Here is a 20,192-nt window from a genome sequence, read left to right as displayed (position 1 = left end):
CCTTTGACTTGGTTCATTCAACCTGGTCCAAGCTCAGGCTTTCATGTTTAGTTTCGGCTCTAACACATTTCATTGAGACAACACCTGATTCCCATTTTTACGACTCTCGATTTTGCGCGCCCCCCCCCCCTTTCCCTCTCCAAAAGAAATAATGTCATTTCATACTGCCTTGCGCTGGTTCCTCGTCCCCACAACTACTTTGCTTACAATCGACTTCCTCGGCAAGTCCTTCGCCCGAGTGCAATGGGTCTCTGGCTGCAGCATGGCACCTACGATATCGCCAGACTTCCTGGAGACGGGGGAGCGCGACCTCGTCCTTGTATTCAGGCACAGCCTCGCCGGCTCCGCAATAGCTAACCTCCGAAGAGGCGACATCGTGACCATGATCAAACCGCACGAGCCTCAGAGCGAGCTGGTCAAGAGGGTCGTCGCCCTGCCGGGCGACCTCGTCATGCGCGACGTCCGGCGCGTCGGGAAGCAGGAGGTGGAGGGCGGCAAGCACAGCGAGGAGCTGGGTCTCCGGCCGCTGCCACCCATTGTGCGGGTGCCGACCGGCGCGGTGTGGATGGAGGGCGACGAGTGGAGGAAGAGCCGCGACAGCAACGACTTCGGCCCCATCAGCCAGAGCCTGATCACGGGGCGCGTCTGGGGCGTGCTGTGGCCGCCGCATCGATTCGGGCCCTTCCCAGCCTCGGCGCCGGACTCGAGAACACAAGTCGTCGAGGGCCTTCCGCCGTCGATATCGACGTTGGATTTCGTATGAAAAGAAGGGGAGGGAGACAAAAAGGCCCACGACCGTTTCTGTGGTGGTTCGGCAAATAGATATGTCGGCAGTACGTTGACGCTTAAGCTTAGCGCTAAGGACTTTCGTGCTGAATGAACGGATAGAAGAAGAGTCCCACCGGCCGGTCACGCAGCTTCTGCAAGCTGCCGCCCTCCTCATACGGCTATCAACAAGTCCTGCGTGATTTGTTCAGGGGGCATCATTGAACCGGCCTTAGTAAAGGAGGCCGTATCTGAGCCAAGGTGTGATGTAGCTTTAAGCGGTTTCGTTCATCGGGCACAATTGCACGATGACGCCAGGAGTCTTACGCCGCTTTTATCTTATTCTTGGCAGGCGTCTCAAGTTCGCGAGCTGTCCTGCCATCGGTACGCGAGAATAGCACAGGTTTGGGTTGGGACACAAACTGAGAATATCAAGATACCAACCAGCCACTGAGCACAGGACTATCAAGCCCATAGGGCGGTGTATGATTAATTCTTGAGGTCTATGTACATTAAAAGTCCTACAACCAGTCGCGCATTTCAGCGGATTAGGAAGCTCTGTTGCTTCAGCAATCCAGAACGTACCAGCTCCATCGCCTGTCCGTCCATAACATCGTGGATATATGCATCTCCAACGAGAAAGTGATGACCGTTGATCTTTCGAAGTATATATGGTACTTTGCAGCCAAAAATAATGCAGACAGAGTCTCCCACCTGAGTAGCATTAGGTACTAGGCCCATATACCCCTTTGTAGTCCTGATGAAAGCTCTTCTATAACTCATAGAGTGCGCTTCATGCAGGTAGTTCTTCCAGTCACCATTTGGGGCCTCATCAGCCATCTCAGCATACTGTCTAGAGTCTTGAGCGCACAGCTGGACTAGACGAATAACATGAGCAGAGAAATCAGCCATAAGACGTTCGCGATACTCCTCATCGTAGTTGATGCGATATCCAAGGACAAAGGTGGACGCAAAAGCTTTGGCTAGCTGTTTAGTGGATGGATAAAGAGAAAAAACAAGGTCTCTTTGTTCGCGCCAAAGTTTCAGAAGACTGTGATCAGTTGGGTTTCCCAGGACACTGGAATGCTCATTCTCGTTGAAGAGAACGTCTGGATCGAGTTCATATTCGCTGAGAATAGTGTCAAGAACCACTCCCTGCAACTCGAGAATCGCGTCGTTGCCTTGGATCTCGGCAAATAGAGCTGAGTCACTTGACGCGTTCCAACCTGCCTTCTGCATAGCAATTGGTACCCGAACCCGTTCTTGGTCCCACTGGGGTATCCAAGATGGAAAGTCCTCCAGATTGACTCCGCGATTGTGCTGTGCGCACGACAGAAGGAATGGATCCTTGTCCTCAACAAGACATCTTTTTGCAATTTCCCAGTAAAGGCTTTGTCTTGAACGTTTATAGTCTGGTTGCAGGCTGCTCTCCCACTTTCGGAGCGGACGTGTGCCCAAAAGAGCATAAACCTTGTCCAATGGATCGCTGGCCACAAAGTTTTGGCCTTGCAACAGCATTGACGCCGCTGAAATTGTTGACTGGTGATGACGGCTCCGCATTATGTAGGCGTTATACCAGAAACCTTCGTGGATATTGGATATGTGTTCTCTCACTGCTGGCCATCTTTTAATGTAGGTCGCAGCCAAACCTACGACGTCCCAACTGAGATGGCTCGTTCCGCAAATAACATCTACATTCGGACCACTGTTGACTTCTTGGAAAACCCAGAGTCTTTGAAACCATGCTCGCGAGAAATACCAGGCGACAGACAGCCAAGCTGATTTGTCATCTGTGAAAGCAGCGTTGTCGGTGAGGCTGTAAAGGTCGTCCATGGCTTTCATGTCTCTCAACTCGTTGGGAAGACGCCTACAAAGGCTTATAGCCAAAGTTTGCATGAATTGAGCCGCTTTGGCAGCTTCGCCGTCCTCATCCTTTCCAAGCCAGACGACTACTTTCGTCGCGTTTGCGTAGATCTGGCGCATGATGCTGACCTGTTGTCCTCGTTCTTCCAGGTTATTTTGATCGATACAAATTGCATCAGCCCATAGGAAGCGAGACCTGTCGCTTTGACGAAGATGAATCAACCCGTCTCGAAGATTTGTTGTAATATATAATGGTTGTTCGTCACACAGTGTGGGAACCTTATTTTTGGAGTCTCCCCAAGCATAGGATAGTGCTTCATAGACAGGGCTCTTTGACCAGTCCTCAAGGTGGAGTCTAAAAGCCAGATCTGCGTTCTTCTCACCAGGTAAAAGCTCGAGGACGCGAAATGAAGATTCTGTGGGAAGAGGTGAATACTTATAATTTGGAATCGATGGTTGACCTGTGTTCGGAATGGTGTCGTTGGCGTCTGAAGAGAGCTCTCCAGCTCTCTGTGCACCGTTATTCGCATGCATTGTGGGCTGAGAGCTTTTGCGAATGGCATAAACATCGAATTCGTCACCGATGAAGTTGTTTTCATCCAATGACGGTATTCGTTTCTTGAGAGCCCGAATCTCTGCCAGACGATTTTTAGCACGATACACTTTGAAAAGCTCCTCGGCAATGGCCGTTGTTCGTGGATTGTCTAAGGAAAGAATCTTGCCCTTCGCAATCTGATCTAGGAGCGCATTGCAACTTCGTTCTACCTCGTCTGATTGACCGAGGCGAGCTTGTATGCGTATATAGCCGTATTTTGCGTGGATCCAGTCTGGATGTTCCGCTGGCATTGCGTTAAGCAGAGGCCCAAGAACTTTCTCTGCCGAAACCCATTCTCCACATAGCGCAAGAGCTCGTGCTAGGTTACCTTTCGTCATGCTCATGCCGGCATGATTGTCGCCTAGGGTGCGTGAGACAATAGGGATGATTCTCTTCAGCATCACGGCTGCCTCTGCAGGACGTCCACGTTCACATAGCACCTTCGATAAATCATTTACTGACCATAGAGTATAAGCATGTTCCTCCCCAAGCATCTCTTTGCGCGATTTGAGTACGTTCGAAACTAACCGCTCTGCCACGGCTAGATACTTTTTCTGAGCGCATAGAAGGACGCCGTACTCATTCTTGACCATAAGAGTGTCAAGGTGGTTCATCCCAAAGAACCTCTTACGCATTTTGAGAACATACACAAGCATTTCGCTACTCTTTTGATACTCGCCCAAGTGTAGATACGTCCGAGCGAGGTTGAACATAGCATTCAATGTTTTCGGATCCTCTCGGCCCAAATGCTTTATCAGACCATTGACAGCTCGTTCTCCAACCCGCTTTGATCTCTCCCTTTGACCAACAAGCCATAAGCTCTGGGTTAAATCATCTAATGCTAGACAATATGCCACGTGGTCGGGCTTCCACGGTGTCAGGGTGAGCCAGCAACTAAGAGTCGGCCGTATAAACCATAGGGCGAGGAGCATCCACATCTGAAGTATTATCAGGGGCTTTAGGTCGAACAAATTCCAGTACGTTGATCCCAAGTGTCGTTTTGCACTTAATGTAGCTTCATGGCAGCGTCCCAAGTGCCTACTTCGGAAATTCACGACCAGGACCTGTAAATCGCGTGCTTTTTCCCACATCCCGTTTTCGGCATAAACCCAAGCGAATTTCTCGACGTCAGCAGCTCGTTCAATAGTCTCTGGAAATTGCGGTCGTTGCTGTTTCAAGGTTTTGAGACAAGCGTCCATGTGCGGAATCAGAAGTTGACGAAATCGACGCCCAGAAGCTTCCAATTTGGAGGATATGGACGAAGCAAGCACTGACATGGCACAGTCGAACCATTTGCGCTGATCTTTATCACTAAGTCTCTCTCGAGCCCAGGCATGAATGACCGGGTGGAGCATAAAGGCGCGCGTTTTGAGCTCGTGATCCACGAGGGAGTAGCTAGAAAGCACCTGTATCGCACTTCTGAGGCGCGCTTGGAAATCTTCACTACTATCTGGCCGAAGTATCTCGGGGAATCGGTTGGAATAAGCTTGTGATTCCTCAATCTCGTTCCAAGCTCTCTGGAAGATCTCCTCCGGTATCGACTCAAAATGCATGAATGCAAATATATGCAGTAGATCTACTGCGTTCCTGTACTCGACTGAAGGACGACTTGCAATCCGCTGAAATGGGATTTCCCATGTAGTGATTATATTAGTGTCATCAATACTTCGGGTTTCTCGGTAACTCATGGCCTTTCGGTGGCCAAGATAGTGATGCAGATATCTTTCAAGGGAGTATATTTTGCGTCGAATTGTTGCTCCAGCTTGCGCCAGTGGAAGAGCTAAGTATCCTAGTTCGGAGGCAATGCATTGAGCAAGACTACGGGAGCGTGGATTGGGGCTTTCGGTTTGGTCCATCACTTTGGCAGTCCGTAAAAGTAGACTGATCGCCTCCTCAGGGTCCATTCCTTGGAATTTGACATGACCCACGGTTGCATAGTCAACAACGCTGGGGTTGCGAGTGGTAATAAGAATATGGCCATGACTTCCAGCGGGAATGAATCGCGATAAGTCCATGTCTGGATCATCTGCATTGTCCAGAACAATCAACCAGGGCTTTTTACATTGCAAAAGCCAATGCATTGCAGCCGAACAACTCCCTTCTTTTGAGTGGTTGCTTCCATCACGTACTTGCTGGTCAATTTTTGCAAAACTCGCTTCTGCATTCTCCGTGGTGCTTGCATCTATCCAGAAAATGCCCCAGTATCTAATGCTATACGTAAGAATTAAATGCTAAAAGAGATCTAAATTTAATGAAACGTACCTCAAACGATTATCGTGCACATATTTTAAACAGAACTGGGTTTTCCCGGAGCCACCAAGACCGTATATAGCAAATATTGCATGATTTTTCCTACCTACCTGCCGTTGCGCTTCGGAAAACTTGTGCTTAACATCTCGTGCGCATGCTTCTCTCCCGGTGAAGAATCTGGTAGGTTGTCTTTCGACAAGAAACCACTTGTTGATGTCCCTTGCAAAGGCATGATTGGTAGGTACGTTAGCGAGCGAAGGTTGATTCCTCTCTGTATCATAATCCAATCTTAGGGTTTGATTCATTCTGTCTTCACTGTGCCATCGTAACCTGATGTGTTCAGGAGCGTCTCGTGCATACCTTTTCAGCGCGTCTTGTACCAGCTGATATCCATAGTTTTCAGCATTGCCGAACTTTACAAGTCCAGAATGATTGGCGAAAATTCCACACCGCTCAACATTTTCCCATAACGGAGCAGCAGAGTCCTCTTCAACAATATATTCCGCTGAGTTTTCGGAGGTTGTTTTGATTTCCTCCCAAAAATTGAAGATGCAGAAATCATTCAGTATCGATGCAAAGACGTCGCCAATCTCGTTGATCATCTCAGATCCTTCCCTCAGATTCATCATGAATTCATTCGATCCGCTCATCTCTCTTTTTTTAGTCATTAGTATCGAACGTTTCTTCATTCCTTTATGAGGAGTTCCCATGAAGAGTATAGCGTAGGTGGACAGGTAGATTGAGCGCTGATGTTCCACTCGCGGAGATCTTCTCATGCACGAGAAAGCCAAAGCTCGTTTGACCAGGAGACCACCGATGCCGTGGCAGATGAATATTATCGGGCGTTTTCGAGTATGCGCATCAGAGCGCTGGGAGCATAGTTCAGCTATCAGCGTTGTGGCGCATGATAGCAGCCGATCAGAACTTCCTTCACCCGGGGCAGCCAGTGCACTTGCGTCATAACTGTAGAGTAGTATTCGGGTTTTGGTAGCACGATGAGGATAAATGTCTCGTAACCAAAGCACATTTCCTTGTCGTTCAGTCCACGTCGAGATAGCGTCCTCGTACAAACCATGAATTGCTACAACGCTGGGCAGAAGTTAGAGCGTGTTCACTTGATTTTTAATTCGAGATTGGGTGATTCAACTCACTCGATCGCAGTAGTAGCATCCTCCTCTTGAATTTGTTTTGGCTTGGATAAGTCAATGAAAGGCATTTCAAAGGGTTAGGCCCAGCGGGACAGATTTTGACTTCGCAGCCAGCCAAACGACAAGATTGTGCAGAGCAAGACGGATCCAAGGCGTCCCAGCCAACTGAACACCCTCAAACAAACATAAGGCTTCTCTCGAGGACAAAGTGCAGGCGTTGAACAGCGAACAAGACCGCGAAGTAGACAATACAGTAACTGCCAATGTACCACGAACTTCGAGCAGCGACTTTGCGATGGGGGAGCTGCTGGCTTGGAATTCGACATGAGACTCACTTGACAAGCGTAGTCCTTGCCGATCCACCTGTCCCCCGTTTCCCCTTTGCCAGATGCGAGAATCCTTTGCTTGGTTGCAGAAGAACCGTGCACAGAAAGTTAGGGATGGTGATTTCGAGAGAACGAAGATGCGGCCACAATGGCTTGAACTTGTTGTGATAACAAACCCCCATACCGCCGCAGACACGATCAAACATCCCTTAAAAAATCCTACGCGTGAAAAGGGATAACCAGCTTACGTGTTTCAGAGGTGTGCCAAATCCTCCTGAAGTTTTGCAAGGTAAACGATCCTCTTTGCGGCAATTGGCGCTAAACTTGTGTACACCGTGCAGCGTCGTTCTAACGGGGCGGCTCGCTCCCGCTTTCTGTTGGTCCAATCGTCTTGTTGTCACGCTGCCATCCGCGCCAAAACGCCAATGGATTTGCTCCCGGCCACTGGCAAAGCTTCAAAGAGACTTGTCCCTGCTCTGCTCCTCTCGGTTCAGATGCCCCTCGCTAAAGTTCGCTGTTTGTTGAAAGTTCTCCCTTATAGCTCTCAGAGCAGGCGTAAATCGAGCTCCTGTTCGCCTTCAAAATGACTCTTTTTTATCTCATTTCTGCTCTTTGCGCTTCAACCTTTGCCTTCATCATTAGTCGCGTGATACGTGCGAAGCGTGAACGGAAGGTAAGCGACGCCCAGCTCGACAGGACGAAAACTATATTTCACTTGCTTTGGGATAGGCGCGTCGTCCATGTGGCTTTGACCGTTACTGCCTTGTGGTTGTCTCAAGTAGTTCTGTTCATGAGAGAAGACGAAGACAATTCTTCGAACTGTGCTTGATGGTTGTGGAACTTTCTCATTCAAAACTGAGAAATCGAGCCGCTCCACATATCCAGGAATTCTCTTTTTTCCTTCTGCATGATTACTATGCTCCCTGTTGTCTCTTGAAAGCTTCGAAGTTCGCCGAAATGAGCTGCTGACATTTGCGCAGGCTGCGGAGGCGGCGGCGGCACAATATGGCTGTTTACCACCGCCGCGACTTCAAAATCAACGCCCGTTTGGAATCGATCGTTTGGAACAGATCTTTCGTGCAGACACCGAATGTCGTCTCATGGAACTCTTCCTCTTCCATTTCAGACAGACTGGGAATACGTTAGAGCAGGTCTTCCTCGGAACCAAAGCGTTTGGTACCATCGACCCGGCAAATCTTGAGGCTATATTATCGACGAATTTCAAAGGTAGGCCTTCCGAAAAGAAATGTTGCAACCAGAAATTCATCTGTCTTGGCAGACATCGGCATGGGACCTCGTCGTGATATAACATTTCCCATGTTCGGCGACGGCATATTTACGCAAGAAGGCGCTGCGTGGAAGCACTCCAGAGATATGATTCGCCCACAGCTTATGTATAAGCAATACAGTGACCTCGAGCTTTTCCGAGAGCCCGTCGACGATCTTATACAGAACGTCGAAGAGAGCGGTGGAATTGTAGACTTGCAGGAGCTTTTTTTCCGCATGACTCTTGATGTGACCACTGCATTCTTGTTTGGGGAGTCGGTTCGAAGCCTTAAAGCGCCTGATTCCACAGGGGAGCAAACTTTCGCAGATGCGTTCAACACTGCTCAATCTTACGTCGTTCAGAGATTTCGCCTTCTGGATTTGTATTGGCTGATAGGCGGAAGCAAGTTTCGAAAAGCTTGCAGTGATGTCCATCGTTTTGCAGATCAGATCATAGAGCGCAATCTTTCAAGAGACCGCACCAAGGATAACCAAGGACAGTATGTGTTCCTCGACGCCATTGCTGAACATGCGCCGGATCGAACTGCTCTGAGGGGCCAAATAATAAACATTTTAGCCGCAGGCAGAGATACGACCGCCTGTCTTCTTTCTTGGACATTGTGAGTATAGATTTGGGCCAAGTAGAGACACTCACAACTGATTGCGAGACAAGTTTCCTGCTAGTCAGGCATCCGCAAGTGATGCAAAAGCTACGAGCTGAGATAACACAGTATAACAAAGAAAATCTCGACAGAAACGACTTGCGTAACATGCCGTACTTGCAAAATGTTTTGAAAGAAAGCTAGTCAACCCAAGTCCGCCAGTTGAGCTGAATTAACATCTTGCAGCATTGCGCCTGTACCCTTCTCTCCCAGTAAACACTCGAACAGCAATAAAAGACACGATACTTCCAACAGGAGGCGGCCCGGATCGCAAGTCTCCGGTATTCGTTCCCAAAGGTTCAGCGATTGCCTACAGTGTGTACTCCATGCATAGAAGGCCGGACCTCTACGGCATGGACGCAGAATTATTCCGCCCTGAACGATGGGACGAGGACATGCCACTGAACAAAGATCCCACCAACGCAAAGTGGGGTTACCTGCCATTCAACGGGGGACCAAGAATATGTATTGGAAGTAAGCGTCACACAAGCCCTGTATGCGCTTCATCACACTGACCTGGGCCTGCGCTCAATAGTGGACTTTGCGCTTACAGAAGCAGCCATCACGGTTGTTCGACTCATACGGCGATTTCCAAACATGAAGTTGCCGGAGGGGGAAACGGTGGAACTGGTCGGAGTGGAAAAGCAGACGACAACGCTGGTGGTGTCGATCACGAATGGATGCATGGTCGACGTCGGCAGCGATTTGCAGAGATGATAAGAACTCTCGTATCGTGGTAAACGGATGATTTTTTTTTCCCGCTAGATTAATCTCCACATAAAGATTTGAATCTGAGTAGAAACTTGGCTAGCCCTGCTTTAAAGTGGTCTCGGTCTTGTCAACGTATTCGTGTGACAAGGAAGTCCACGTGGAGTCAACATGTACAATTCATACGGGTCCTGCTACCATACAAGCCTATTTAGGATATCTTCTACCGAAATCGAAAATTCCACATCAAATCGTCCTTCATTAAATCCAAGTCTTTAGATACCCAACTCATCTCTTTCCTCTGCCGTCAGGAAAGTACGGACGAACGTGAATGCTGAGCCCTATCAATTCACCTTTTACTTTCGCTGATACCCTCTCCTAGTCCTTCCTAAGCTCCAGCCGAGGGTTTTTCAGTTTTGCAGTGGAGAGCCATATGGGGGCAAACCGACAATTTGACTGGGTAATGTCTGGACGTTCAGCGCATGCACATCCTCTCATCGACCTGCCGGGCCTCACAAGCCAAGGCTAATTTTTCTAAAGCCGGTTCAGCACGAAGAATGAAAGATCCGATCCTGGCGTATCGCCTAATCTGTGTATAGGGAGGGCCCTTGATCGCGAAGGGCTCGTGAAATTCAACCAAATGAGGAGGCCGCTTCAGACGAGCCTAGAAGCTGGACAGGTTGCACGAGTAGTGTGAAGATCCGCTTGAATAATCCCCACGAAATCGGTTCCTCAAGTATTTGACAGGTTGGATGCGAGCCACGCGCTGCTAGTGTTCAGGAAGCGGACGATACGACACGGTTTAGAAGAAGGGGAACTGCTTCCCTTTCAGTGCTTCACGCTGGCAATATCACCACATGCGCAGGCATCCAATCTGCACACCTTCCCGTCAAGAATTCATAACACAATCGCTACTGGCGTCTCTCTCTATATCTCTCTCTCCATACTCCGTCGCGCGAGCGGGTAACCCTCCGCGCTTGGTTCGACGCATTAAAAAAAAAGGGGGGGGGGGAGGGGACACGCGCAAAAGATGGTGGAATGATTAAAATGAGACCTCACGCATGCTCGACGGCGTGAGATACGACGGCCGCGGAGTTTCAAATATTATTATTTCCCGTCCTCCTCACCCCTTTCGAAGTAGGACAATCCCCTTCCTTAACCAGTTGCTCACGGGATCGCGTGGGATGCTTTCGGAGGCGCGTCCAAAGACCCGATGACATCACATGATCAGCTGACGGTTGGCGTACGTTTTTAAGTTTTGCGTCGCCTCGACCGACGAAGCGGTTATTTCTTCATCGTTTCTATTTATTACCCTGGACTTTGCTCGTCCAAACTTTGCTCGCGCTTGATGCGGCGAATACGTCTGTCAGGCCGGAGGACGAAGAAAGGCGTGGAGAAGAGGATAAGATAAAAAAAAAAAAAAAAATAAGAGGAAAGATCGATGTTGGGATGGCGCTCAAGATGGTTGGCAAAGCGTCAGGTTCCTCCAGACTGTTCCGACTGAACTTTACCGGCGACGTGATGCTCGGCCGGCTCATCGACGGACTGTTCGCCACCAATGTCGCGAACGCGGAAGACAGGTCGCACTGCGACACGATCCGGGAGCGCCACCCTCGTCTGCGTGACTACAACGCGCAGTCTCCCTGGGGAAGCACGCTGCCGCTGTTCCGGACGGCAGATCTGAACCTGATCAATCTCGAGACGGCCGTCACGACGTCGGACGACATCTGGCCGAACAAGGTGTTCAACTATCGCGCACACCCACAGAGGGTGCAGTGCTTGCAAGAAGCGAAGATTAGCTATGCGGGGCTGGCCAACAATCACACGCTTGACTTTGGTGTCGCGGGGCTGGAGGAGACAGTAAGGTGCCTCGGAGACGCACACATTGCTTCCGCAGGGGCAGGCCTAGACGCCCATGAAGCAACGCGGCCAGCGACACTACGGATACGTGGTGACATGGACAATGTTGAGTATCAGATCCACGTCTTCGCAGCGAGTGACCACCCGCACGACTGGGGCCGAATACCCGGCTTCCATCTCATCGACTATACTTCTGCGACGCGTCAAAGGCTGAAGAAGCTTTTGATGAGCTACAAGGAAAGCGAGAAGCCAGATCTGAAGGTGTTTAGCGTGCACTGGGGTCCGAATTACAGCTGGCATCCATCGGACGACATACGAAGCTTGGCGCACTTTCTTATTGACGAATGTGAAGTTGACATCATCCACGGACATTCGTCCCATCATATCCAAGGGGTTGAACTGTACAAAGGGAAGCTGATCATCTACGGATGCGGAGATTTTGTGGACGACTACGCACTTAATGCCACATATCGCAACGATCGAAGTGCTGTCTGGACGGTGCTAGTTGAGCCGTCGGAACAATCAGGACTAAGACTCACAAGGCTAGAGATATGGCCCACGATGATCGAAAAGTTCCAGGCCATGGTAGCGTACAGTGGAAGTGAGGAGCACAGGTGGGTTTGTAATAAGATCATAACTTTGAGTCGAGATCTGGGAACCAGCCTAGGTAACGAGAGGGGGGATCAGGGACAGCTTCTGATCAACGTCAATTGAGGATTCTCGTGCTCATGAACGCTATTGATGCCTGAGTTGGGCTTTACTAGCACAGCACTAGATCGCCGAAGGACCAGATGATCATGCCCAAGACGCGACGGAGGGACCGCGACAGGCAGCTTTGCATTACAGTCGCCATTCTAGGACAAGAGTCTCGATCACTCTGCAGAGCCTGCGGATTCGAGCTGCGCAGGACATACAACGACAGGAATCGATCCGGGCATGGATTCCAAGCGACTTCAAAGATAAGGATTGGCAAAGGCGGCCTGTGGCGGCGAGGAGATGAGGGCGGGATCCTCTAGCGCTCATGGCGGGGTTTGGTCTAGATCGCGCATCAGAGCCCAGTCAGAGATTGAACGACTGTTTAAGGCCTCCATCGAACCTGCCGACCGTCTCAACCGAGTCTGGGCATCGCAAGACGATGTGGACGGTGTACAACAGGTGTGGGAGCCGCGCAGTTTCAGACAGAGAGACCGGTGGAGTGGTTGATATGGGGAAGCAACGGTGGTGAGACGCGCGAGCAGAAGCATGCACATCAGCCTGACTACGCGTTCATTGTGCGTGCTCTTTGCCCAACTGTGGTGTGCTCGGCGCCGAGTCCTTGCAAGGCGTCGGAGCTTAGCTTAGCAAGCATGTGAGAATACCGCGCAAGGCGAAAGATAGCCGCTGTTCTAGTGCGAGAAGAATGACAGCGCCGGAACGAGAACTACGAGTGCATTTCATCCAGTAGCGTCCCGTGTAAGGATGGTAGAATTGCGGCGAGAGGGGGAGCCGTATCATGCAGCGATGTGTTCCAGACTGGGCCAAGGCGGGACAGGCATGATCGAGGGCTGTGGCATGGAGGTTCCTTTGCGGAGCCGGCGCGATCCCATCAATCTCTCCAGGAGGGGAACATTACGAGAGCCACCCGTCGTATATCGTGAGCAACAGTCGCTCTAGGGCTTGGTGCCGGGAATAACAGAAGCCTAGTCACACCGTCGTTCCACCACTCTGCTTCTGGCAATCGTCTAGAAGGCCGAAGAATCAGGCGACCGCCTTGGCGAACGCCTCCCAGGCTTGCTCGGCGGAGGCTCGGACTCTCAGGTCCAGGGGCCTGATTGCAGACACAGGGTGGGATAATCAACATCGAGCAACGGTCGTTAAGATGAACTACCAGGGGACTGTACTGTGTGCTTTCTTTGAACAGAAATCAATAGCTCGCTACTGGACCTGCGCTGGCGGGGACGCGACTCAGCGCACGTCGAGACGCGCTTGGCTGGCAGAGGCGGAGGAGCAAGTGCGCAAAGAGATTCGATGAAGGCCTAGAATCGCATCGAAACCCGTTCGACGGGGACGGCCCGTAAACGGCGAACAGGTTTGTTCATGGTCACGCGTGCTTGCAGCAGGCGGTGAAAAGACAAGTGAGATTCTACCGGGCGACGCGTGAAATGGTGACAAGACGCAGGAGTCGAGACTGAGGATCACAAGGCAACAGCACGAGCACTTGTTTGAAGGTACGGGCAGGGAATGATGGCAGTGCAAGTGATACGATGTGATCCATGTCGCGTGAGCCCGAAGGCTGCAAATGCGGATACAATCACTGAAAGAATAGTCAACAAAGATACACAGAGACGGAAGGATAAAAATTTTATCTTCCCTGTCAAGCCCGAACCAAATGATTGAATTGAAGAGAATTTTTTTTTTTTTTTTCATTTTCATTTTCTCTTCGGACTCAGATTCGCGGTTCAGAGTGGAGCTTACTAAGAGGGCTAGAACATGATACGGCTGGGCTCGAAGGTTCGAGTAGTTTGCTTTGGATGGGTCCACCAATCTACCCGGAACAGGCGCACATGGACATGAAAAAAAAAACACAGCAGTGACTGCAAGCGTGTAACGTGCACAGAGTAGGGAGAAAGAGAGGCGAGAGAGAGAACGAGAGAGAGTGGGGCCAGAGAGATGGGACCAGGAGCCCGGAAGGCCGAAACTCAGGCTGATACACGGGAGTCTTGGAGGCTTCGTAAGCGCCGACAGCAACGGAGAAGGCAGCAAAGCGTGACCGGCCTCGTGTTCGTATGCACGCAGCACATTACTCTCGCGCCCGTTCGGTACGCACAAAGCGACGCGCTCACAAGGGGCAGGCAGACTTCGGAAGCAGGAGTGACTCTTTGATTGGGGTGCCGACGCGAGGTGCCAGAGCAGTGCCAGAGCAGAGCCAGAGCAGCAGCCCCTCGCCAGCCACGAATTGCAGGGCGTCCAGGCAGTGGTGCAGGCCGGCGGCGAAAAGTTATCTATCAATTGATTCCAACGAGGTTGGCCAATCATCAAACGCTCTGGAGGTTGGCGAGGGCCGGCCGGAGAAGAGAGGGAGGGGAGCGGAGAGAAAAAGGAACAAAGGGCGCGAGGCGACAAGACGGGAACGCACGACGACCAAAGCCACGGGCTGGGCAGCACGGCACCGCACAGTCGCAGGACAGGACAACGACGAGCTACAGCGGGTGCAACGGGAGGGCCGGTAGGTGGGCGTGCGTGTCCAGACGAGGCTTGCGCCAGGTGGAGATGAGCGCCGACGAGCGTTCTCGAAGCCGATCGTGGCCCGCCGTGGAGATCTGGCGCACGAATGAGCTAAGCGACGATGAGGAACCTGTGTTATTCCCAGCAGCAGCAAAGTTCGCCGTCCGTCGAGTGGTGAGAGCACGCTCGCTCGGTGGTCCGCGTGCGTGTGGACAGCATGACTGCGTGACTGTGCAGGCCTGGTCCTGTGAAACGAGCTGCTGCCCAACCAAGGCCAGGACGTGGCTGGCCAGCGCGCAGTGTCTTGTGGTCGTCCTTGTGCGCGTCCGCCTGCGCTGGGGTTCTTTGGGGCTTCCGTATGGACGGGCGGCAAGAGTACGACCGAGAAAGAAACCTTGATCCGCTCGCTCGCGGTGGTTGTGCTGTGTGCGTGGAGCGTCGGACAGCGTGCGTGAGTGGGCGGGCGCGTGTACCTCGTGTCTGTTCGCTGGTGCAAGCTTCAGGTGTCCGGAGCAGCGCGTCAAATTACCTTTTTGCTGTCGCCCTTGCTTTTTCGCTGGTGTTCCTGCTGCCGCCGCCGCCGCCGCCGCAATTGTTGTGATGCTCGCTGGTTTGGGCCTTTTCTGGCCTGTTTGCTGACGAGGCGTTGCTGAGCCCCCGCTGCGCGTCGTGTGGTGCTGATGTGTCCGCCTGTCCACGTCGTCCCGTCTTGTCCACTGCTGCTCTTCTGACTCACCGGGTCAAGCGTCCCCTTGTTGCGCGTCCTTTCTTTGGTATCATGGGTGCCGCTTGCGTCCGCTCCAGCTGTCTGCTCCGTTCCCCGTGTGCCCAGCCCGTGCAAACAAACAGCACAGACTTCGCCGACCGCTCCGGCTGGGTGGTGTCATGGTCCGGCTCCCAGACTCTCGGGTTCGCGCTCGACGCTTTGCACGCTTGCTACCGCCCAACCCCCTTCCCTTCCCTTCCCTGAGATTCCGTTCCCTCCCAGTGACAAAGAGAGAGAAAAAAAATTGGGACCACTTGGTCATCGGTCGGGCGATGGGAAACAGTATCTGTGCCTCGCCCAGCAGTAGTGGTGCCGCCCGTGCCTTGTGCACTGCCTGTCCCCCTTCCCATTACCCTTTCATATAACAGCCTGCTGATCGTCCCGCTCGAGAGCACCAACCACAATACTCAATTCCACTTGATTTTACTGCTGGTGCTGGACCCGTCTGGTTGCTGCCCGAGCACAACATATGAACAGCAGGCTTTCTCCCCCCCTCACCCTCCTACATCCGTCCCAATCACGCCCGCATAGACGAGCACTCGTCCGGCTGCCGCTGCTGCTCCTGTTTAAAGTGAGCGCTTCGCTTCTGCTTGGTCTTGGCCCAAACACAGGCACCCTCTACTCTCCTGTGTCATGGACGCTGTCTTCGACGACTCCACGCCCGCGGAACGTCATCACCATCCTCACATCTCGTCCTTCCTGACACCATCGTCCGAGAGGGAACCTCTGTGCTACTTCACCTACATTCCGTCCGCACCGTCGGACCACTGGTCAATCGAGACGCCGCTGCCCTCGCCCGGCTTGACGGAGCACATTATCACCCCAGACCCGCACAACCCGCTTCTCGCAGCCCGGCCGCCCATCCTCTCGCTGCCGCCCCAGACGATGGACGCCTCCAAGCTACTGCAGCTGCAGACCGCCGCCGCCCACCCGCAGCGGCCCAAGCCTCGCCCGCACCAGGACGTGCTCGAGCTGAGCGACGACAGCGCCTCCAGCTCCGCCTCGTCCGAGAGCGGCGCCAGCTCCGCCTCCTTGTCGTCCTCGTCCTCCTCGCGGCCGAGGATCTGCTCCCGCTGCCAGACCACCTTCGGCGAGTTCGTCGCCTTCTCGATCAACGCGTACTACTGCACGCGCTGCGCCAAGATCACCGGCCTGATCGGAGGCTGAACGGCCCGCCAGCATCCACCACCACCACCACCATCATCATCATCATCACCACCGTCATCACGTGTTCCACTGGCCGTACCGTTGCCGTCATGTACACGCCGCCCTGCTCAGGCGCAAGACAACGCAGAGAGGGGTGCAAGGCGCAGACGCATCGCGCGGCGTTTGCTACCCTCCCCTTTCCATCCCTCTCTCCCTCTCTCTCTCTCTCTCTCCGCCCTTCCTACCATTTTAGAACTGGGGAGGGCACCGCAGAAAGACAGGTGCGACGGTGACCCGAACGAGACGAAACGGGGGAAAAAAAAAGGCGCGAGCCAAACAAAGGTTTCTCTGTGCGCTCCCACGCTTCGTTGTGGGGGAACACGAAGTGCAAAATCTGGCGGCACGCTCCGAGAGCTGCTCCTCACCTTCGTCTTCCTCGTTATTCTTCCTTTCCCGTACTGGCTACGACCGGCTGCATGGCGGAGAACCAGCGCGTGTCTCTTTTTTGCACGTACATTCGTCTCCCGCGCCGATTGGAAGGAAATTGGATCCGCCTTGTCTGACGGAGAGCGGACGTTCATTTGGGTGAATCGGCCTCGTGCCCGAGCTTACTGGTTTTTATTCATGGCACGTGAAGATGGAAAAGGCAGGACTGCTGGAGCTGCATTTGATGTTTTGTAACGAAAGATACCCATAGACGTTTTGTTATAATTTGAGCGATCTTTGTTTTTTTTTTTTTTTTTCAATTTTTCTTACTTTACCAACTGTCCACGACAACTTGCCAGAGGTTCTGCTGCGCTTCCTCATTATCGTGTCCCTCGCCCTCCCCCCAATGTAGCAGCAATGCTTGGCCAGTGTCACAGCAGCAGGTCGTCTCGAACGTGCAGCTCTGATCCATACTTTTTGCGCAATCTCGCAGACAACAAAGGGTCGCCAATCGCCTCTCCTTTGCCATGCTCGCAGGGGGAAAAAAAAAGCAGGCAGCTAGCCATCAGAAATGCGAGAACAATGCCATGCCCGCGCCGATTCTCCCATGGTCAACGTCCAAAGTTACCCACTACTGCAGCAGATCGACAATCGGTAGGTAAAAGAAACAGCGGGTCTGCTCGTTCTTAGCCGATCACTGACGGTAGGATCGTCGATCGAGTACAAGCAGGGCTGGGGATGCTGCATGCGTCAAACGATGGTTGAGCGCTCACTGGCAGAGACGAACCGATCACAGGCACCGTGCGGAGCAGTAGGGCGAACGAACTTTCTAGCTTTGCACGCTCATCACTCAGTCTCTCGATTCCCCTACTAGGACGCGATGCGATGAGTTTCGGATGGCATTGTCACACTTTCGCATGGCGCAAATCATCTTTCTACTTGTAGCTCACATCCGGCCGCTCGACTAGCGAGGGGGACATGTCCAAAGTCCGGTTTTCGTCTGGCCTACCAAAGCTCCGTTCTCATTTCCATTGAAGCGTTCTTTGGTAGAAGATGAGGGGAAAAAACAACCTTCTGATTCGCGAGAACGCGGTGGAGTTTAGAGTTTCTAGGCAGCCCCAAAATTGAAATAATCGAGTCGCCAAAAAGAAAGAAAGAAAAATGAAAAGGAAACGTAAACGCCTCCGGTGCACTGATGGACGCACACCATCATGTGTCAAAGTGCGCACCGCTGTTCATTGCTCGCGGGCAGAACCCGACCGTGGAGATTTTCGAGTGGCGATCGAGAAACACGCGTCGCAAAATTGAGCGCAAAGGAGAAACAAACAGCAGGACAAGGAGCACAAGGGATGGATTCAAGGAATCTACAAATCGAGATCGAGGTTTCTCAATGGGGGCGTTTTCCTTCTTGCTTTTCGCGGCGTTCGCGTCGTGCGCATCGTCGATCTCGTTCGCATTGGTCAGTCTGTCCAAATCTTCAGTGCTTTTGGCTGGCCTCGACGCGAGAGAGAGAGAGAGGCGGAGAGAGAGAGAGAGAGTGAGAGGGGTGGGGGCGTGGAAGAACAAGGAGAGGACGAGACGAGGAAAGTGAAAGCGGCGATCTGGCGGGCGCATCGAGATTGCCACGAGGCGGAGCAAGCTCCTGCCGTACAAGTACTCTCCCTCGCGGTTACCCTTGACGGTACTAGGCAAGCGCGATCGAGACTGCGGGACCTGTGGCTTCGGCCTGCATGGTGGGGCCCACTCTTGGCAGGAGCAGCGTGAGAGGGGGTACGTCTAGTTAACTTCAGAACGAACTAGCCGGTTGTGCAGTCCTTGGTCGCAGTACTTTGTGGACTATATGGGGCGGAGGAATAAGCGTGCCGTTCTTTCGCATGAGCTGCTCAGTCTTTTTGCACCCACACGCGGTAGCATCTCGCCCCCGCGCTTTCACGAGCTTGTTTTGGCGACGGGCGCTGGGCGAGCGACGCCGGCTACGCTCTTTGTTTCTCCCGTCGGTGACGGACGCGAGGCGGAAGGCATGCAATCGGAGCGACGTCGTGGTCACACTTGCAAAACACTCTCTGCATTGATCTAGCTGCAGCTCTACGGGTTGCAATCTTCGCACACTGTCCCGTCGGCGCGCAGCACCACCCCCGCTTCCACCCTGCTGTTCTTCTCAAGGCCTGCAGCTTTCTCCTCGGTAGCCACGGTCCCTGCCGCTTGTTTCGACGACTTTGCTGGAGTGTCCGAATGCCCCAGGCTTCGCTTCGGGTCGAGATGGTCGCGTACGCGCTGCTTCAGAATTTTCGTTTCTCGTGACCTCGTCAGCATGCAACGTTGGGGCCGTGAAAAAGAAAAAAGCCGCCGCCGCCGCCGCCGCAGCAGCAGCAGCAGCAGCAGCACCAGCGGTCGTACCTGGGAATCCGCCCTCTTCCTTCCGATCCCAGAGCAGCACCGTCGTAGCTTGTGCTTCGTCCTTGGGCCCCTCGGCCGAGCCCTCACGCTTGTACGTCAGGCTCACGGTGAAGATTCCCCCGGTGGCCGGAATCAGGGCGATCTCGCCGATGGTTGTGCCGAAGGTGGAGAGAAGCTCCTGTGCGAAGTACGCAGCGCGCAACATCCACTTGCACTGCGTGCAGTACGTGATGGCAACGCGAGGCAGTGTTGGCTCCATGGTCTAAAAAAATAGGGTGAATCAAGAGCTCGAGAAGGCTGAAAAGAAGGCTGAGTGTTTGTTGAATCGTGACTGTCTCCAATGACGTAAGATGGGGAGTACGGGAAAGAATGAGAAAGATTTTGCGCAGACCCGTTGAGTCAGCTGCAGGCTTCGATAAGTTAACTACTAAGTTAAGCTAATTGGAGAGTTTGTCGACTATGTTATAGACGTCGCCCACGCTTTCTCCCGTGTGTTTATGCACGGCATCCTATGCTTTCAAGTAATTTTGTTGTTCATACGAGGAAAAAGAGAACGAAGATAAGCTCCGTTGGCACTTCGTTTTGTCCTCGGCCACGAAACGTCTAAGCAGTCGGTGCACGTGTCTGATTCTTTCATGTCTGATACACCGTCATCTGAAGATGTAGCACTTTAATCCCATTCCATCGCATTCTAGGTTTATATAGCCTTCTGAAAAGCTGGCCTTTGCCTGTCCGTTTCGGTAAAGAGCTTACGCACCGTCATGGCGTGGATGACAATTGTCCCAGCTCGTCGAAAAGCTCCAGTCTGTC

General features: G+C 52.5%; 7 protein-coding genes across 8 annotated transcripts; 5 read left to right on the top strand and 2 right to left on the bottom strand.

Moving 5' to 3' along the window:
- Positions 1 to 83: 83 nt before the first annotated feature.
- PV09_06056 (signal peptidase I) lies at positions 84 to 1,353 on the top strand. The gene is made up of 2 exons (XM_016359641.1): positions 84 to 833; positions 889 to 1,353. Exon 1 carries the CDS (start codon positions 152 to 154, stop codon positions 761 to 763), a length of 612 nt encoding a protein of 203 aa, XP_016212477.1. The 5' UTR covers positions 84 to 151; the 3' UTR covers positions 764 to 833; positions 889 to 1,353.
- Positions 1,278 to 6,689, bottom strand: PV09_06055 (uncharacterized protein; the record flags this gene model as incomplete). Its single annotated transcript, XM_016359640.1, has 5 exons — positions 1,278 to 1,286; positions 1,351 to 5,428; positions 5,486 to 5,788; positions 5,834 to 6,562; positions 6,625 to 6,689. The coding sequence occupies 5 exons, from the start codon at positions 6,687 to 6,689 to the stop codon at positions 1,278 to 1,280; spliced, it is 5,184 nt and encodes a 1,727-aa protein (XP_016212476.1).
- A 681-nt stretch (positions 6,690 to 7,370) lies between these two features.
- PV09_06054 lies at positions 7,371 to 9,839 on the top strand. 2 transcript variants are annotated; one of them, XM_016359638.1, is made up of 6 exons: positions 7,371 to 7,620; positions 7,928 to 8,174; positions 8,227 to 8,833; positions 8,887 to 9,014; positions 9,062 to 9,349; positions 9,411 to 9,839. In XM_016359638.1, exons 1-6 carry the CDS (start codon positions 7,531 to 7,533, stop codon positions 9,590 to 9,592), a joined length of 1,542 nt encoding a protein of 513 aa, XP_016212474.1. In that variant the 5' UTR covers positions 7,371 to 7,530; the 3' UTR covers positions 9,593 to 9,839. The 2 variants fall into 2 exon arrangements, with proteins under 2 accessions (XP_016212474.1, XP_016212475.1); XM_016359639.1 differs by lacking the exon at positions 7,371 to 7,620 and having other exon boundaries at positions 7,656 to 8,174.
- A 1,153-nt stretch (positions 9,840 to 10,992) lies between these two features.
- Positions 10,993 to 13,805, top strand: PV09_06053 (uncharacterized protein). Its single transcript, XM_016359637.1, has 2 exons — positions 10,993 to 13,076; positions 13,127 to 13,805. The coding sequence occupies exon 1, from the start codon at positions 11,033 to 11,035 to the stop codon at positions 12,155 to 12,157; it is 1,125 nt and encodes a 374-aa protein (XP_016212473.1). The 5' UTR covers positions 10,993 to 11,032; the 3' UTR covers positions 12,158 to 13,076; positions 13,127 to 13,805.
- A 176-nt stretch (positions 13,806 to 13,981) lies between these two features.
- On the top strand, positions 13,982 to 14,701 carry PV09_06052 (uncharacterized protein). Its single transcript, XM_016359636.1, has one exon. It carries the CDS (start codon positions 14,209 to 14,211, stop codon positions 14,650 to 14,652), a length of 444 nt encoding a protein of 147 aa, XP_016212472.1. The 5' UTR covers positions 13,982 to 14,208; the 3' UTR covers positions 14,653 to 14,701.
- A 1,074-nt stretch (positions 14,702 to 15,775) lies between these two features.
- PV09_06051 (uncharacterized protein) lies at positions 15,776 to 17,294 on the top strand. Its single transcript, XM_016359635.1, has one exon. It carries the CDS (start codon positions 16,047 to 16,049, stop codon positions 16,578 to 16,580), a length of 534 nt encoding a protein of 177 aa, XP_016212471.1. The 5' UTR covers positions 15,776 to 16,046; the 3' UTR covers positions 16,581 to 17,294.
- Positions 17,295 to 19,047: 1,753 nt separating this feature from the next.
- On the bottom strand, positions 19,048 to 19,737 carry PV09_06050 (uncharacterized protein). Its single transcript, XM_016359634.1, has 2 exons — positions 19,383 to 19,737; positions 19,048 to 19,279 (listed from the first exon to the last, which is right to left on the bottom strand). Exons 1-2 carry the CDS (start codon positions 19,639 to 19,641, stop codon positions 19,071 to 19,073), a joined length of 468 nt encoding a protein of 155 aa, XP_016212470.1. The 5' UTR covers positions 19,642 to 19,737; the 3' UTR covers positions 19,048 to 19,070.
- Positions 19,738 to 20,192: the final 455 nt, after the last annotated feature.

Source organism: Verruconis gallopava (assembly GCF_000836295.1).
Source record: "Verruconis gallopava strain CBS 43764 unplaced genomic scaffold supercont1.20, whole genome shotgun sequence".
Lineage (NCBI taxonomy): Eukaryota > Fungi > Ascomycota > Dothideomycetes > Venturiales > Sympoventuriaceae > Verruconis > Verruconis gallopava.
Note: the sequence above shows the minus strand (reverse complement) of the source record. Positions and strands in the feature narration are given on the sequence as shown.